Source organism: Schistocerca cancellata, chromosome 8, assembly GCF_023864275.1.
Source record: "Schistocerca cancellata isolate TAMUIC-IGC-003103 chromosome 8, iqSchCanc2.1, whole genome shotgun sequence".
Taxonomy (NCBI): Eukaryota; Metazoa; Arthropoda; class Insecta; order Orthoptera; family Acrididae; genus Schistocerca; species Schistocerca cancellata.
In genome coordinates this window covers 293,652,007-293,668,595 of record NC_064633.1, presented here as the reverse complement: position 1 = coordinate 293,668,595, position 16,589 = coordinate 293,652,007, and the positions used below count along the sequence as shown (strand labels likewise).

General features: G+C 39.3%; 1 protein-coding gene across 2 annotated transcripts in view; it reads left to right on the top strand.

The window, feature by feature from the left end:
- LOC126094803 (phosphatidylinositol 3-kinase catalytic subunit type 3) overlaps window positions 1-11,577 on the top strand; it is a 100,214-nt gene extending 88,637 nt beyond the window's left edge. For both annotated transcript variants that reach the window (XM_049909372.1, XM_049909371.1), the window contains exons 15-17: window positions 1,312-1,461; window positions 8,841-9,084; window positions 9,742-11,577. In XM_049909372.1, coding sequence (XP_049765329.1) covers window positions 1,312-1,461; window positions 8,841-9,084; window positions 9,742-9,973 — 626 coding nt within the window. In that variant the 3' untranslated portion in view covers window positions 9,974-11,577. The remainder of the gene's footprint in view (window positions 1-1,311; window positions 1,462-8,840; window positions 9,085-9,741) is intronic.
- Window positions 11,578-16,589: the final 5,012 nt, after the last annotated feature.

Genomic DNA, 16,589 nt, shown 5'->3' with positions numbered 1-16,589 from the left:
GCACATCTGCAAGACATTAATAGAAAACTTCATATGGTGGCTGTGGTGGTTGAGCAGTGTGTGTCAGTTAAGTGGTTGTCCATTTCAGTTGTGTTTGCTGCTCCATATCTCTTCTATTTGGCAGATAACAATCTATCGTGAGGTAGAGATTTCCTCGTAGGTCTTTCATTAATTGATCTGCCCCCTTCCCCCTATCCATTTGTTAAATCACTTCAGAGAGCTGCTGGGACAAGCCCATTAGTAAGGTGCAGTGGCATGGGCAGGATTGCTGAAGCTGGACCCTTGCAAACACCTGCGAGCTCAGCACTGAAGCCATGCCAGGGGCTCTGTAAGTCTGACATAGGTATGAGGACATTTAGAAACATTTTGATGGTGCCTTGCAGACCATGTACATCATCCCAACTACAAGGATACCTGCCCAGATGTGTATAAAAACTGCCTGTCCAGCCAGGCCGGGCATGACACTTGATGCCGCCAACATTGTTCCTGCTGTATGCCATCGATACAAGGCCTTAACATTACTGAGGCAGCCACTGCAAAAATCCTAATGACACTGTTTCTTTCAAGTATTGGCCTGTGATCAACACTTGACCATGCCCTTGGAACATGGTTGTCATGGATTGATGCCTGGCCATGCCTTTGGACGAGAGTATGCACCTGTGTCTACTGTTGCTTGTTGGAGTAATAAAGTTTATATAAAAGCTGTCTGTCTTGCTGCAGCCATCCTCATCTCCAAGAGACTCCCTTAGTCCTTGCCAACCCAATAAACCCACAGTGCCCAAGTGGGAGAACCATAGTCATCCCGACAAATAAGAGCAGCGGGTCTTCCGTCCCTCCATAGTAGTCATTGTACCCCTGACCTGCTACAGATGTTATGGCTGATTCTGTGCCCATTTTATTTCATTAAGCTAATGCTGTAGTTTAATTCAGTGGAATATTAAGCCATAACATACTATTCCACTGACATTAAACTACAGCATTAGCTTAATTATGAAAGAAAATGGGCACAGAATTAGCCATAACAGCTGTAGCAAGTCAGGAGCACAGGCACTGTTACGGAGGGGTGCAAGACCTGCTGTTTTTATTTGTCATGATGGCATTCCATATTAGTGGTTAAGTTTTATGTAAAACACATTTTTCTCATTTCCCTGTGCAACAAAATGGTTGAAGTGTGCAAAAAAATTCTTTAGTCTTGGGTGATCTCCTTAGTTCCTCATTTAATGTCTGTTGCCAAAATATGTAGAACACCAAACACATTGGATTTATAAATGATGTGTTTGCTGTATGTAGTGAATTATCTTTTTGTTTCAGGTTTTGTACAGTTCATTGAATCAATACCTGTAGCAGAGGTTCTTGCTACAGAAGGTAGTATTCTGAATTTTTTTCGGAAACACAATCCGTCAGAAACTGGCCCCTATGGTATAGCATCTGAAGTCATGGACACCTACGTGCGAAGCTGTGGTTAGTATATCTATACTACTACATAAAGCCAAGTTGTTGTTTAACATTGTTACTGAAAATCTTGAAAAGTGTGTCACCAATTTAATTCAGATATTATATGCAATACTCTAATGAACTTTTGTATGGACATGGAATGAATATTTTCAGTATATTTAATAAATAAATAAATAAATGTATCTGTAATACATAAAGGGGAAACATTTTTACCAAAAATTAAATACTTCTAAACCGATTTACTGCAAATGTTTACATGAAATTCTAATGAACATTTGGAGAGGCTATATATTTTTAACTAGTTAGTGCCCACTATGTCACTCACATCTACTGTGTGATCTGCACAGATTTTAAAAATTTTTGTTTTATTTACAAATTGCAAAACCTTAACTTTTCATGCCAATTAAGGCCCTAGAAGCAGTCTCCTCTGAATGTACTTCTGACTAAAATGCAGTTGTGTTGCTGGACTTGAAGGTTTTTGTTAATCATGCCTTTTGTGTTCTTGCAGTGATATTTCCATAGAAACTTTAGTTTCACCCCATTGATGGTGGCATTTCCAGAAACAGGGAAACAAGTGTTTTAATTTGTAACAGAGAAGCAAATACAAATTATTTTACATGACCCCCTAATGAACATACATGAATTTTTGTAACTGCAATGTATAGATTTTCAGTTAAAATCAACTCCAAGGAAGAAAATGCTGTGCAGCGCTGTGAAAATGTGTGCTTTCAATTACTATTTTGCAGTCAGTTTAAACTATGGTAGGATGACATTAGACAAATTGTTTCTCCCACATTATATAATAGAGGGAAACATTCCACGTGGGAAAAATATATCTAAAAACAAAGATGATGAGACTTACCAAACAAAAGCGCTGGCAGGTCGATACACACAAACATACACACAAAATTCAAGCTTTCGCAACAAACCATTGCTTCATCAGGAAAGAGGGAAGGAGAGGGAAAGATGAAAGGATGTGGGTTTTAAGGGAGAGGGTAAGGAGTCATTCCAATCCCGGGAGCGGAAAGACTTTCCTTAGGGGGAAAAAAGGACAGGTATACACTCGCTAGTGCGCGCGCACGCACGCACGCACGCACGCACACACACACACACACACACACACACACACACACACACACACACACACACACAAGCAGACATTTGTAAAGGCAAAGAGTTTGGGCAGAGATGTCAGTCGAGGCAGAAGTACAGAGGCAAAGGATGTTGTTGAAAGACAGGTGAGGTATGAGTGGTGGGGAATTGAAATTGGAAATTAGCGGAGATTGAGGCCTGGCGAATAACGAGAAGAGAGGATATACTGAAGGGCAAGTTCCCATCTCCAGAGTTCTGATAGATTGGTGTTAGTGGGAAGTATCCAGATAACCTGGACGGTGTAACACTTCACCAAGATGTGCTGGCCGTGCACCAGGGCATGTTTAGCCACAGGGTGATCCTCATTACCAAGTCATGGACACCTGCCGTCTGCTTCACGTCTGCTGTGCAGTGAGCTACCTTAATTTAAGTATTAACTGTATTTTTCTTACTTGTCACTTCTTCTTCAGTGTGTGTTTGCTTTTAGGAAGCTTTAATTGTCGGGTGCTATTAATAGTTCCATAGATTTCGTGTTTGTTTTGAATACAGTCAGAGAGTCCCTTTAGTCAACCATAGTGCCAGTAGTGCTAGTGTTTGTTTTCAATACAGTCCAGAGACAGGTAGTGCTATTTTCATTGTTTTCTACAAGAAGTGGCTAGCAACCACGGTTTAGTCAATAAACAGCCGCCTTCAGTGAATTAGCGGTTTAGTTAAAGGTTGATTAACTCTCTTCAGTAAATTGATTCCTTAGGATGGATAGGATGTCTGACTGCTGTGTACAGACGCAGGAGGACGTGGCCACTGTTCGCGAACAGCTGAGCGTGTTGATGGCCGCGGTCAGCCGTCTTCAGGCTGCTGCCTTGGAGTGTAGCGGCAGTGGGGAGTCTGGTGCGTCGCAAGGCACACCCCAGGTGTTACATGCTTCACCCACTGTCCCTGCTGTCGAGACATTTTCGCGGGTACCGGGCGCGGTTGGGCCACCCTCTCCCCAAGGGGAGTGGCGGGTTCAGCAGCGTTCGCGGCGCACGAGGCGGAGGGTCAATGTGGAGGCTGGCCGTGTGGCATCGCCCGCTCTGCCTGTGAGTGGACATGTGGCTGCTTCTTCAGCAAGGTCCGAGCAGGCACACGGGGGGAGGGGTTTATTAGTTATTGGGAGCTCCAACGTTAGGCGGGTGACGGAGCCCCTTAGGGAAATAGCGGGAAGGTCGGGGAAGAAGGCCAGTGTTCACTCTGTCTGCTTGCCGGGGGGTCTCATCCGAGATGCGGAGGAGGCCCTACTGGCGGCGATAGAGAGCACTGGGTGCACCCGACTGCAAATTGTTGCTCATGTCAGCACCAATGACTCCTGACGTCTGGGTTCAGAGGTCATTCTCAGTTCGTACAGGCGGTTGGCGGAATTGGTGAAGGCGGAAAGCCTCTGAAACAGAGGATGACAGACTAAAGGCCGAAATACTAAATATCTTTTTCCAAAGTTGTTTCACAGAGGAAGACTGCACTGTAGTTCCCTCTCTAGATTGTCGCGCAGATGACAAAATGGTAGATATGGAAATAGACGACAGAGGGATAGAGAAACAATTAAAATCGCTCAAAAGAGGAAAGGCCTCTGGACCTGATGGGATACCAGTTCGATTTTACACAGAGTACGCGAAGTAACTTGCCCCCCTTCTTGCAGCGGTGTACCATAGGTCTCTAGAAGAGCGTAGCGTTCCAAAAGATTGGAAAAGGGCACAGGTCATCCCAGTTTTCAAGAAGGGACGTCGAACAGATGAGCAGAACTATAGACTTATATCTCTAACGTCGATCAGTTGTAGAATTTTGGAACACGTATTGTGTTAGAGTATAATGACTTTCCTGGAGACTAGAAATCTACTCTGTAGAAATCAACATGGGTTTCGAAAAAGATGGTTATGTGAAACCCAGCTCGTGTTATTCGTCCACGAGACTCAGATAGCCATAGATACAGGTTCACAGGTAGATGCCCTGTTTCTTGACTTCCGCAAGGCGTTTGATACAGTTCCCCACAGTCGTTTAATGAACAAAGTAAGAGCGTATGGACTATCAAACCAATTGTGTGATTGGATTGAGGAGTTCCTAGATAACAGGACGCAGCATGTCATTCTCAATGGAGAGAAGTCTTCCGAAGAGTGATTTCAGGTGTGCCGCAGGGGAGTGTCATAGGACCGTTGCTATTCACAAGATACATAAATGACCTGGTGGATGACATCGGAAGTTCACTGAGGCTTTTTGCAGATGATGCTGTGGTGTATCGAGAGGTTGTAACAATGGAAAATTGTACTGAAATGCAGGAGGATCTGCAGCGAATTGACGCATGGTGCAGGGAATGGCAATTGAATCTCAATGTAGACAAGTGTAATGTGCTGCGAATACACAGAAAGATAGATCCTTTATCATTTAGCTACAAAATAGCAGGTCAGCAACTGGAAGCAGTTAATGCCATAAATTATCTGGGAGTACGCATTAGGAGTGATTTAAAATGGAATGACCATATAATGTTGATCGTCGATAAAGCAGATGCCAGACTGAGATTCATTGGAAGAATCCTAATGAAATGCAATCCAAAAACAAAGGAAGTAGGTTACAGTACGCTTGTTCGCCCACTGTTTGAATACTGCTCAGCGGTGTGGGATCCGTACCAGATAGGGTTGACAGAAGATATAGAGAAGATCCAACGGAGAGCAGCGCGCTTCGTTACAGGATCATTTAATAATCGTGAAAGCGTTATGGAGATGATAGATAAACTCCAGTGGAAGACTCTGCAGGAGAGATGCTCAGTAGCTCGGTACGGGCTTTTGTCAAAGTTTCGAGAACATACCTTCACCGAAGAGTCAAACAGTATATTGCTCCCTCCTACGTATATCTCGCGAAGAGACCATGAAAATAAAATCAGAGAGATTAGAGCCCACACAGAGGCATACCGACAATCCTTCTTTCCACGAACAATAAGAGACTGGAGTAGAAGGGAGAACCGATAGAGGTACTCAAGGTACCCTCCGCCACACACCATCAGGTGGCTTGCGGAGTATGGATGTAGATGTAGAAACACTGTCTGCCTGTGTCCATTCATGCGAATGGACAGTTTGTTGCTGGTCATTCCCACATAGAAAGCTTCACAGTGTAGGCAGGTCAGTTGGTAAATAACGTGGGTGCTTTTACACGTGGCTCTGCCTTTGATCGTGTACACCTCCCGGGTTACAGGACTGGAGTAGGTGGTGGTGGGAGGGTGCATGGGACAGGTTTTACACCGGGGGCGGTTACAAGGGTAGGAGCCAGAGGGTAGGGAAGGTGGTTTGGGGATTTCATAGGGATGAACTAAGAGGTTACGAAGGTAAGGTGGACGGCGGAAAGACACTCTTGGTGGAGTGGGGAGGATTTCATGAAGGATGGATCTCTTTTCAGGGCAGGATTTGAGGAAGTCGTATCCCTGCTGGAGAGCCACATTCAGAGTCTGATCCAGTCCCGGAAAGTATCCTGTCACAAGTGGGGCACTTTTGGGGTTCTTCTGTGGGAGGTCGTGGGTTTGAGGAGATGAGGAAGTGGCTCTGGTTATTTGCTTCTGTACCAGGTCGGGAGGGTAGTTGCGGGATGCGAAAGCTGTTTTCAGGTTGTTGGTGTAATGGTTCAGGGATTCCGGACTGGAGCAGATTAGTTTGCCACGAAGACCTAGGCTGTAGGGAAGGGACCGTTTGATGTGGAATGGGTGGCAGCTGTCATAATGGAGGTACTGTTGCTTGTTGGTGGGTTTGACGTGGATGGATGTGTGAAGCTGGCCATTGGATAGGTGGAGGTAAATGTCAAGGAAAGTGGCATGGGATTTGGAGTAGGACCAGGTGAATCTGATGGAACCAAAGGAGTTGAGGTTGGAGAGGAAATTCTGGAGTTCTTCTTCACTGTGAGTCCAGATCATGAAAATGTCATCAATAAATCTGTACCAAACTTTGGGTTGACAGACCTGGGTAACCAAGAAGGCTTCCTCTAAGTGACCCATGAATAGGTTGGCATATGTTGGGTCCATCCTGGCACCCATGGCTGTTCCCTTTAATTGTTGGTGAAAGGATGTGGGTTTTAAGGGAGAGGGTAAGGAGTCATTCCAATCCTGGGAGCGGAAAGACTTACCTTAAGGGGAAAAAAGGACAGGTATACACTCACACACGGGAGGCACATGGACAGAGAGAGGGCAGAGGAAGTGATGGTAGAAAGAAGGGGCAAAGTAGTTGTGCATGTGTATCCAGTTCCCATACACACTAGGCAATTGAGAAGCATTGCAGAAATCACTTGTAGCTGTATAATATTAAAATAATTTAGTAATAAAGTTGTTAAAACCACAACCTTCAATCCATTAATTTGGGTAAACTTAAAAATCAATCTCTATCTATCTATCTATCTATCTATTTGTCTCTGTGTGTGTGTGTGTGTGTGTGTGTGTGTGTGTGTGTGTGTGTGTGTGTGTGTGTAAATAATAGATGCTAAGGTATTGGTTAAGCTTGCTTTCGTACAGAAGAATTGTTGGATACTAGTGAATTCTGGAAAAGACTGGGCTGTTAAATGGTAGAAATGAAATTTTTGTCTTTATAATGAGCATATCTTGCTAAAAAAGAAAAGAAGAAGATTTTAAAAAGTTGAATGGTCTAAATGCTGTTATAAAACTAATACATATTTTGTGACAGTGAAAGTGGAAAAATTGACACACGTCCAGTACTGGAAATTCAGACTGCCAACTGTACGTCATGAAATACAGTGACTATTTTTGTCTTATTGTTCCTGATGAATCTCATACTCTCCAGCTTCATTTTTACTGAATGAAGGACCTCTTGTTTTCTTTTGTCAACTTGGGGAACTGGTTTTCTGTTAAAATTCAGTCATTATTTCAGTATCGGAAAACATGGTTGCCATTTTGGCTTAATTTGGTGAGATGAGAGTACTCGAGGAAATGGTTACCTTGCAGTACAGTATGTACAACAGTCTCTTCAGATTGTTCAGAATAACCATTCTCACAGCAGTAATAAAAATCAAACCATTGTAAAGTGTCTGACATTCAGTTATCATTTGCAACTCCTCCTGCTCAACTCGTTATGCAATCAGGATAGAAATGAATCCTCATGTCACCAATGTCCCACAAATGCAGTGAATTGAAGCCATTGGCGACACACTCTGTCGATAACTAAAGCTGATATGTTGAAAACAAAAATGTCTATGGCTATGGGAGAGTGTGTTTGGGTGTCTGTGTGGTTGTGTGTGTGAATATGTGTACTACTGCTAGAAAAAAGCTAGTGCTTGAAAGCTAGTTTAATGCTGTTTTCTGTTACATGTTTCCGTGATCTATGCAGCAATCTGCTATAACAGTCTTCAAATCATCTTTGAAAGACAACAACTCATGCATTTCCCTGAGGAAACACTTTATGGAGTCTTTGCCATTTAAATCTGAAAAATATAAAGATATAATGATGTTTGCCCAGAAGTTTGTGCCACTGTCAGGCTTAAAATTTTACTATAGTTGATTTATGGCAGAACTGTTTGTTACTTACTTTCATGTTCCGTGGATCATTTTGCACGATAAATCGTCATTATGTAGAATGAGTCATTTTACAAATTTTATTTTATTTTAAGTTCTGATAGTTGTTGTTTCTTTAGTTGCTTATTTGTTGATTTGACATCATATTCATAAAACAAAGTTATTTGTTGCAAGAGAGAAAAGTCAGTTTTTTTCCCAATTCAGTAAATATTATACTAAATCTCTGTTTGTACATGTAATAACCTATTACACTTTGCTGAAGACCTAAATAAAGATTGTTAAAAGATGATACCAGTTAATTTTTCTTCCAATTTTTGTTACAATCGAAATTATGTAAACATGATGTACCTGGTTATTGCATCCATGCCTTGAATTATGAAAATTGTGTTCAGCGCTCACACATTTCTCAGACTACTTGAGCAGATAATAGAGCACTTTCTTTTTTTACTCATAGTGACTAGGTGCCTCAAACTCCATGTAATCTTCAAAACTCCACAGTGAAACATGATCTTAACAAGCATCTGCTGATTTCCCAATTAATATACACATGGATGAGCATAATGATATTTTACTGCTTATCGTGCTTTCTCAGGGGATGTTATTGCATGCTTCACATATCTGTAAACAGCAATTTACTAAATTTGCATCCATTCTTAATACAGGGGTATCTAAATCATTTTCTATACACAGAGTTGTCAGTACATTAGATTGTTCAGTAGTGTAATTTTTTAAACAAATGTCAATGGAAAATTTTTAATTTCAGCTGGATATTGTGTTATCACATACTTGCTTGGTGTCGGTGATCGCCATCTTGATAATCTCTTACTAACAACCAGTGGAAAACTGTTCCATATTGACTTTGGGTACATTCTGGGTCGTGATCCAAAGCCACTACCTCCACCAATGAAGCTGAGCAAAGAAATGGTTGAAGCTATGGGTGGTATCAATTCAGAACATTATCAGGAATTCAGGAAACAGTGCTATACAGCTTTCCTCCATCTGAGAAGGTAAATATAACAATGAAAACAATCAATTTTTGACAAAAAATTTAAACTGCAAAGTGTTGATTAATTAATTATTTTGAGAAGGTAAATATATTACACAGAAAAGAATTATTGTGGTCTAAAGCATTAGTAATGCCAAGACAGGCATTTTTGTTTTAAATGTATGTTATACCGGTTCCTACATCTTAAGTTGTTAATATCCAAACAATATTAACTGCCCTTTACCCTCTGTAGATAAGTGATATTTGAAAAGGATATGCAAATTGTTTATTCTTTGTGTTAATATCAATCTTTTGTGCAATATTTGTTGACTACTTAACTCTCACCACTGGCAAGAAACAGTAGCACACTCAGTAATGTAAGAAGATTGAAAATGGTAGTGAAATTAAAAACAAATTGAATCTTTGCAGTTTACACACAGCCTTATTTGTTACATTTTTCACAATTAAATTGTGTAGTTCTGTTCTTGTGTAATTAACTTATTTCCTTCTTTTAAGTGGACATGCTGCAGTGTTGTTTTGTGTAACAGCAGTACACACAGCAAATCTCCACAGATGCCAAAATGTTTTGCACAGCTAATAGTACACATTATATCTTCAAATGTCCTGATGACAAAAAAATATTCTGACAATTTAATAATCTGTTTCTCTTTTATTTCAGGCATGCAAACTTAATGCTGAATCTGTTTTCTCTGATGGTGGATGCAAGTGTACCAGACATTGCTCTAGAACCTGATAAAGCAGTGAAGAAGGTTCAAGACAAACTACGTCTTGATCTTGGAGATGAAGAGGCAGTACACTACATGCAGAATTTGCTGGACTTGTCGGTTACTGCAGTAATGGCTGCTCTAGTTGAACAATTCCATAAGTTTGCTCAATACTGGAGGAAATGACTGAACTTTTTTTATTTACTGATACAAGTAATAACAGTAAGTTAGGAGATTGTGTCAAATACTTGTGCTTGCCAGGTGTGATGTCACAGTGGGAGGTTATGTATGGTTATGTTCAGAGTAAGTGGAAGACCCATCAGTATGAAAGGATGTTTGTTGTGAAGAATTTTTTATGACTTTTGATTGACAGGTTTTAATTTATTGTGAGGACCTTAAATGGATGTAGATATTTTGTGCCACTGACAGTTGCAATTCAGTCTTTCAAACATGGAGATTTTATTTTGATGAAGATAAATATGTAAATATTGTACAGTAATGGAAGAAAATTGACTTTTGAATGAGTGTGTTTTTGTGGACTTTTGTAACTAAGAACTGTGGGTAGAAACATTATTTGATAAAAAAAGAGAAATTATGTCACAAAGTTTTTCATTGCTTTTGCCTATGTTTTACCAAGTCAGACAAATTCAACACCCACCACAGTAGTAGAAGTTTTAAAGAAACTGTCTTGAGTTTTGTAGTCTCTCCTTGGTAACAAAGATCTGGATCACCTTGAAGCTGAAAGTGTGCAGTAGTGTGGAATGGTGCTCACGTAAAAATGTATGTGATACAAACATTCAGGTTTCATTAACACACCTGTAGTCCTCATAAAGCTTATATATTAAATATGATAAGTCATTAGCACGGGTATTCAGTAAGCTCCCACATTGCCCAAGTCACAGTTCATTGATGAAGTATTCAATTGTGGCACAATATGAACAGTCCATATTTATTCGAAACTGACCCAGTTTTCACTTATCATAGTTCCTGTTAAAGACAATGACAGTTAATTCATTTAAATCAGTCCATAACACAGTCCAACAATAGCTCAACCCAATGATGATGATGATAGTCCAGAGTGTTTGGTGACCACATTGCTGTTCAATTAAAATGTCCACTAATGTAGGCTACAGAGATAACTTGAAAGTTACAAAACTTATTCTTCAGTTTCGTGGTTGTCAGTGCATGTATTTCTCTTATAGTGTGTGGAGACTAGCCTGTGAGTGTCTACACAGAGAGCACATCCAAAGTATGTTACTTTTGCTCTTTCAAACTGCAGACTATTTCATGATTGAGAACGTGTTATAAATATTCACATAGGGATAAACTGTTACTTTGGAAACCGTGTTATGCCTCAAAATTTTGATAGATTGGATTTTACTGTTTTTGATGAACTACAATAACTAATGTGGTTTTGGCATATAGAAAATGTTGCTAGTCAGAAGTTTAGAAATTACATGGAACTGTTATCTGTACACAGTGTGAATTTCCTTGTTTATATGAAACTAAATCTACAGGTAACCTCTGTAAACTACTGTGAAATGCAGGACAGAGAATACATCCCATTGTTCCAGATATTATGGTTCTTCCCGTTCGACTCGTGTATCAAGTGCATGAAGAATGATTGTTTAAATGCCTCAGTGCATGCTGTAATTAATCTAATCTTGTCCCCACTCCTTATGGGAGTGTTGTGGTATGTTTGGGAATGTAGTATTCCTAGTGTCATCATTTAAAGCCGATTCTTGAAACTTGGTCAGTAGACTTTCTCGGTATAAAACTTCCTGGCAGATTAAAACAGTGCGCCCGACCGAGACTCGAACTCCCGAGTTAGAGTCTCGGTCAGGCACACAGTTTTAATCTGCCAGGAAGTTTCATATCAGTGCACACTCCGTTGCAGAATGAAAATTTCATTCTTTCTCGGTATAGTTTAAAACAAACCTGTGACCACCAGTCCTGCCATATTGCAGATTACAGAGAAATACATGAAATTATTAATTAGTGAGTCAATCAATCAATGCTGTATATCATTTTCTACAGAAAAATTATAGTAACAAGGTTATGTTGTCAAAGTCTGGAATCAGCCAATGGTTATTACAAAATCTGCTATGAAAATTGGGACTGCTTCTGAACTTCTATTAATTATTGTGGAAGATAATTAGTCTTTGGCTATTTAAAATACATTACTGGCAAGTGGGAATGTGCAGCTTTCAAATGGTATAGGTCACTTTGTGGAATTATGCTGATAACCATATGTTTTTACATGTAGTGAACTATTGTACTAACTTTAATTAACTGTAATTTTTAATTAAGTGCCTTGATTAAAACTAATTATACAAATGCAATCAGAACACTTCAGTGACAATCTAAATAATAAATTTAACTGGAGTTACATTTAAATAGGATACTGAGATTTTCGTATAGGTATTACATGCTAGTAGGTAAATGATTGAAAATAACATAGAATTTAGCACAAAAATTTGATTATTTAGAAGAGTACAAAAAACGTAGCAGATGGGAAGAATCCACCTACTATGTCACAAAGTGTATATGTGTACTAGATGTGCAGATGAAGAGATTGAAAGAACATATGATGATATGATGAGGGAAAATAACTTTTTGAGGTAGTTAAGATACAAAAAACTGTAATGGGGAGACTGGAATTTGATGGTAGGAAGTGAGAGTAGGGAACTTTGTAGGACAACATGGACTGAGGGAAAGGAATGAAAAGGGAAGCAGGCTTACGGAATCTTGCTCAGAGAACAATTTTTGATCATTGTTACACTGTAACACTTTTGCTGATGTAGGCTTGTATACATGTCCTATTATGCCTTTCCCCATGTGTAGTTGACATGAGTTTGCGTGCTGCTTGGATTTTCGACAGTGCTATGGATGTATAAAAGCATCCTGAGCTGCCTACCTCTCACTGGTGCAGATGACTTACATCCATATCTTGGTAAATAAGAGTTCAGGGTATTTATCATATAATGTGCCATGTGCATGCTGCCATTTACAAAAAACCTCGATATTTTGAATTGTTTGAGATACAGCAATTGTTATGACACAAGATTCACAATGTGAAAGGATGTAAACGGGTGCATCATGCATGACCATCCATCAAATATAAAACCCAATAACTCGAGAATAAAATGAGATATTCTTCTTCCCTCAATTTTAAATAAAATGTCAATATCTTATCTACATTACATTCACTACAATGTATGATCTAAAATCAAATATAAACGAAGTTCATGCAGTGCGTTTTTACCACTGCAAATTCTTTAAAATTTCATGCTGTGTTTTAATTAATTTGATGCAACACAGGTAATGTGGCATATAAAGAGAAGAAATTCAGTTCTTTATTGATTGAAGGTATCAGAATGTAAGATGTCTAAAAGCCCAATTTTTTCACATAATTGTTTTTGAAAATCAAATAAGAATTTCATATGGACTAGAACACTGTCCCAGCACAGGCACTAGCATTTGGCAAGTAGCATAGCTGTAACAAAAGCCACTTTGGCATGGAATGCAAAGAGCATATCTGTAGTAGTGAAAGGGTTAAGAATCACAAAAGGTTTTATACATGGAAGAGACCTTGAGAAACGGAGAGGTTTCACATAAATTACATAATGCTAAGACACAGATTTAGAAATCAATTTTTAAACTACAAACCATTTCCAGAAGCAGATGTGGACTCTGATTATAATTTATATGGACTGCAGAAAGGTAAGACTAAAAGGAAATGGGACCTCAGTAAGTTGAATGAACCAGAGGCTGAAAGTTTTAGAGGAAGCATTAGGCAATGTTTGACTGAAGTGGGGGAAAGGAATACAGAAGATGAATCAGTTGCTTTGAGAGGTGATACAGTGAAGGCAGCAGAGCATAAAATAGGTAGAAAGACAGGGCTTATAGAAACCTTGGCGAATACAGGAGATATTAAAGTCAACTGATGAAAGAAGAAAAATAAAAATGCATCAAATGAGGCAGGGGAAAGGGAATACGTGCATAACAGTGAGAAAGATAGATGCTGCCTATAGGATAACTACAAAGGGCTTTGAAGAAAACGAAAGCTTACGTATGAGTTCTAAGAGCTGAAATGGCTAACCACTATTCTGAAAAGGCTGAAAGGTGGCAGGTGCGGACTTTCCAATAAAAATAAAAATAAAAAGGAATGGTGTGGGTGTGGTCCTCAACTACATACCCTCTGGTTTTGGCTGATTTCATTCTCTAGGGGCTGGCATATATAGTTACTGCATTACAAGCCAAATACTGCTACGTCTATAATATACAATATGAATATACACAAGAGTCGGATGGTCAAAGGTTCATATCACTCAGCAATTGCGAATGTAATGTAGAAATTTATAAATGAAAGATTGCAATTAAACAAAATCTGCAGCACTTAAATATTTTCAACATTTCGCAGTCCTGTCAGCAACTGTATAAATATTAATTTTAATGTCCAGTATAGACAAACGGTAGTTACTTTTATTCTGAAGAAGGTTGGGTTATCCCAACTGAAACCTAGGTAAATCTAGGTAAACTTTGCAACTGAGGCTGTTGGTTTTTAAAATTAAAATTGCAGGTACTATCTTAACTTTTAAATGATGAGTACGATAGAAGTAGTACTTTTGAGACTGTGGTATATTTCTGCAAAACAATTGTTGGTGTCGATCGTCCAGCAATTAAATAAGATATAAGTTGAATAACAGGGGAACAATCGATTCCTACTGCACATAATTAGTTATGAACAACAACATAGCTCACGAGATATTCACTTCTAAATGCATACTAAGTCTTCAGTGTAGAAGCTACGGAAATCTCACTAGTTGGCACTCCGAAGTATTTCTATCTCTCGCGACCATGCCAAACTGCTCCACTCAAAGTCTTTCCCGCGAATATGCGTCCGTCACACTGTCACGTCCAGTACTCCTCGTGTCCTGTGACGTCCTGCCCAGAACTCTTCTCCCACTTCCATCCAGTCTCCTCATTCATAAGCCTGTGATTGGCTAGAGCGCTCGTGCCATGTCTTCAAGTCAACACGCCCACACAAACATAATGAAACACATTCGAAATACTGGATTTACATTTAAATAACTTGAAATTAAATAAATATTCCTACGGCTGGACGAGAATCATGCTCTAACACACATTATTAGATACATAAACAAATTAAATAAACATATATCAAAGGAACAGAACGAAAGGTAGGCCAGTAGCCTACTGTCTCTGTGCTTTCTAAAACACAGTAAATATTTACCCAATTTCTTCATGAATAATATGTATCAGATATAAACAGACATAGACGAATAAATATATTTATAAGCATGCTGCTACCGTTTTTTCGTGTCACTGTGGATTACTTATGGCCTGACGCGATTAGTAGTAATCAGCCACTTTGGCCTCCAATAACTTATCTACTATTGAAGTTACATGACTGTGATTCGTAGCAATTTAGGTTTACACTAATAGCTTTCTAAAGACACACCGATCGACGAAATCGGATGAACCATTTAGATTACGGAAATTCGGTGCTGGGTGTTACTTGTATAATTTAGTCAGATACGAAACTTTATTAGTTTAAAGATATTGAAAATCTGATTACACCATCAGAATCATCATGCAAATAATGCATAATAATTTTCGAGATATCATTATTCATTTGACTACTATGATTTCTCTACGAACTGTGAAATGTCTGCCATCTTTGGCACTCCCGGCGTACAAGTCTCTTTCATCAACACAGCATCACCAAGGAATTCCCAGCCATAAGGTCCGGCTGTTGTGCAGCATCACGCAGTTGCTAAGCTGTTTGGCACCACGTGGTTTCTACCAGGCCGCGACCCGCTAAGAGGCCTCAGCTCGGCCACGCCAAGTCTGAACTTAGAATATATTCAGGGCGCCATGACTCGCCCATTACCTCACAAAGGAATATGTAGATGAGCCATATAATTGAAATGGACTTGAAGGTAATATTAATATATCAAATCAATTTGCATTTGTGATTGACTACCATCAGGTGGCAAATCCAGGTTCGAGTCCCAGTCCAGCTCAAATTTTCCTTGGCATTCCATTCTACATCTGATGGTAGTCCTTAACCGCAATTGCAAATTCATTTGATGTGTTTTGTAAAGGCTGTGTCGTTGCAGAATAACACGGGCATTGCAGTATCGTAATATTAATATTACAGAAAGTGAAGAGGAAGTAGATGAAAACGAGAGAAGACGTAGGTTATTGCAGAAAGAATTTGACAGAGCACTGAGAGATGCATCAAAACAAGGCATTCCTTCAGAATAGTAGAGATCCTTCGGAGAACATACTATTACAAAATTATTCTACTTCGGCATATGATATATGATACGTGATATGAGATGTGGATACTCTCATTTTTTAAGCAAAATGTAATAAACCCAATTTGAAGAAGGCAAGTGCCGACAGGTGTGAATATTGCAAAACACTTAATGTAATAATAAAAATAAACAGTTATTGATGATATAAAGTAAATGAGCAGATAAAAAAATCTTCTTACCAAGAAGTGGCAGGGGAACACTCTCACAATAGTAAATAAATAAAAAATAAAAAGATTTATCTTTCACAAGCTTTTTGAGCCAGTGGCTCCTTCTGGCAGAAGAGTTTAAGGGGAAGGAAAAGAAGGGGTGATGCAGAGGGAAAAGATAAATCTTTTCGTGTGAGTGTTCCCTTGCCACTGCTTGGTGAGTAGACTTATCTGTCCATGTACATTATAGTTAATGTATTAAGTCACTCTTGCAAAACATGAACACAAATTATTTACAGATGAATGGAA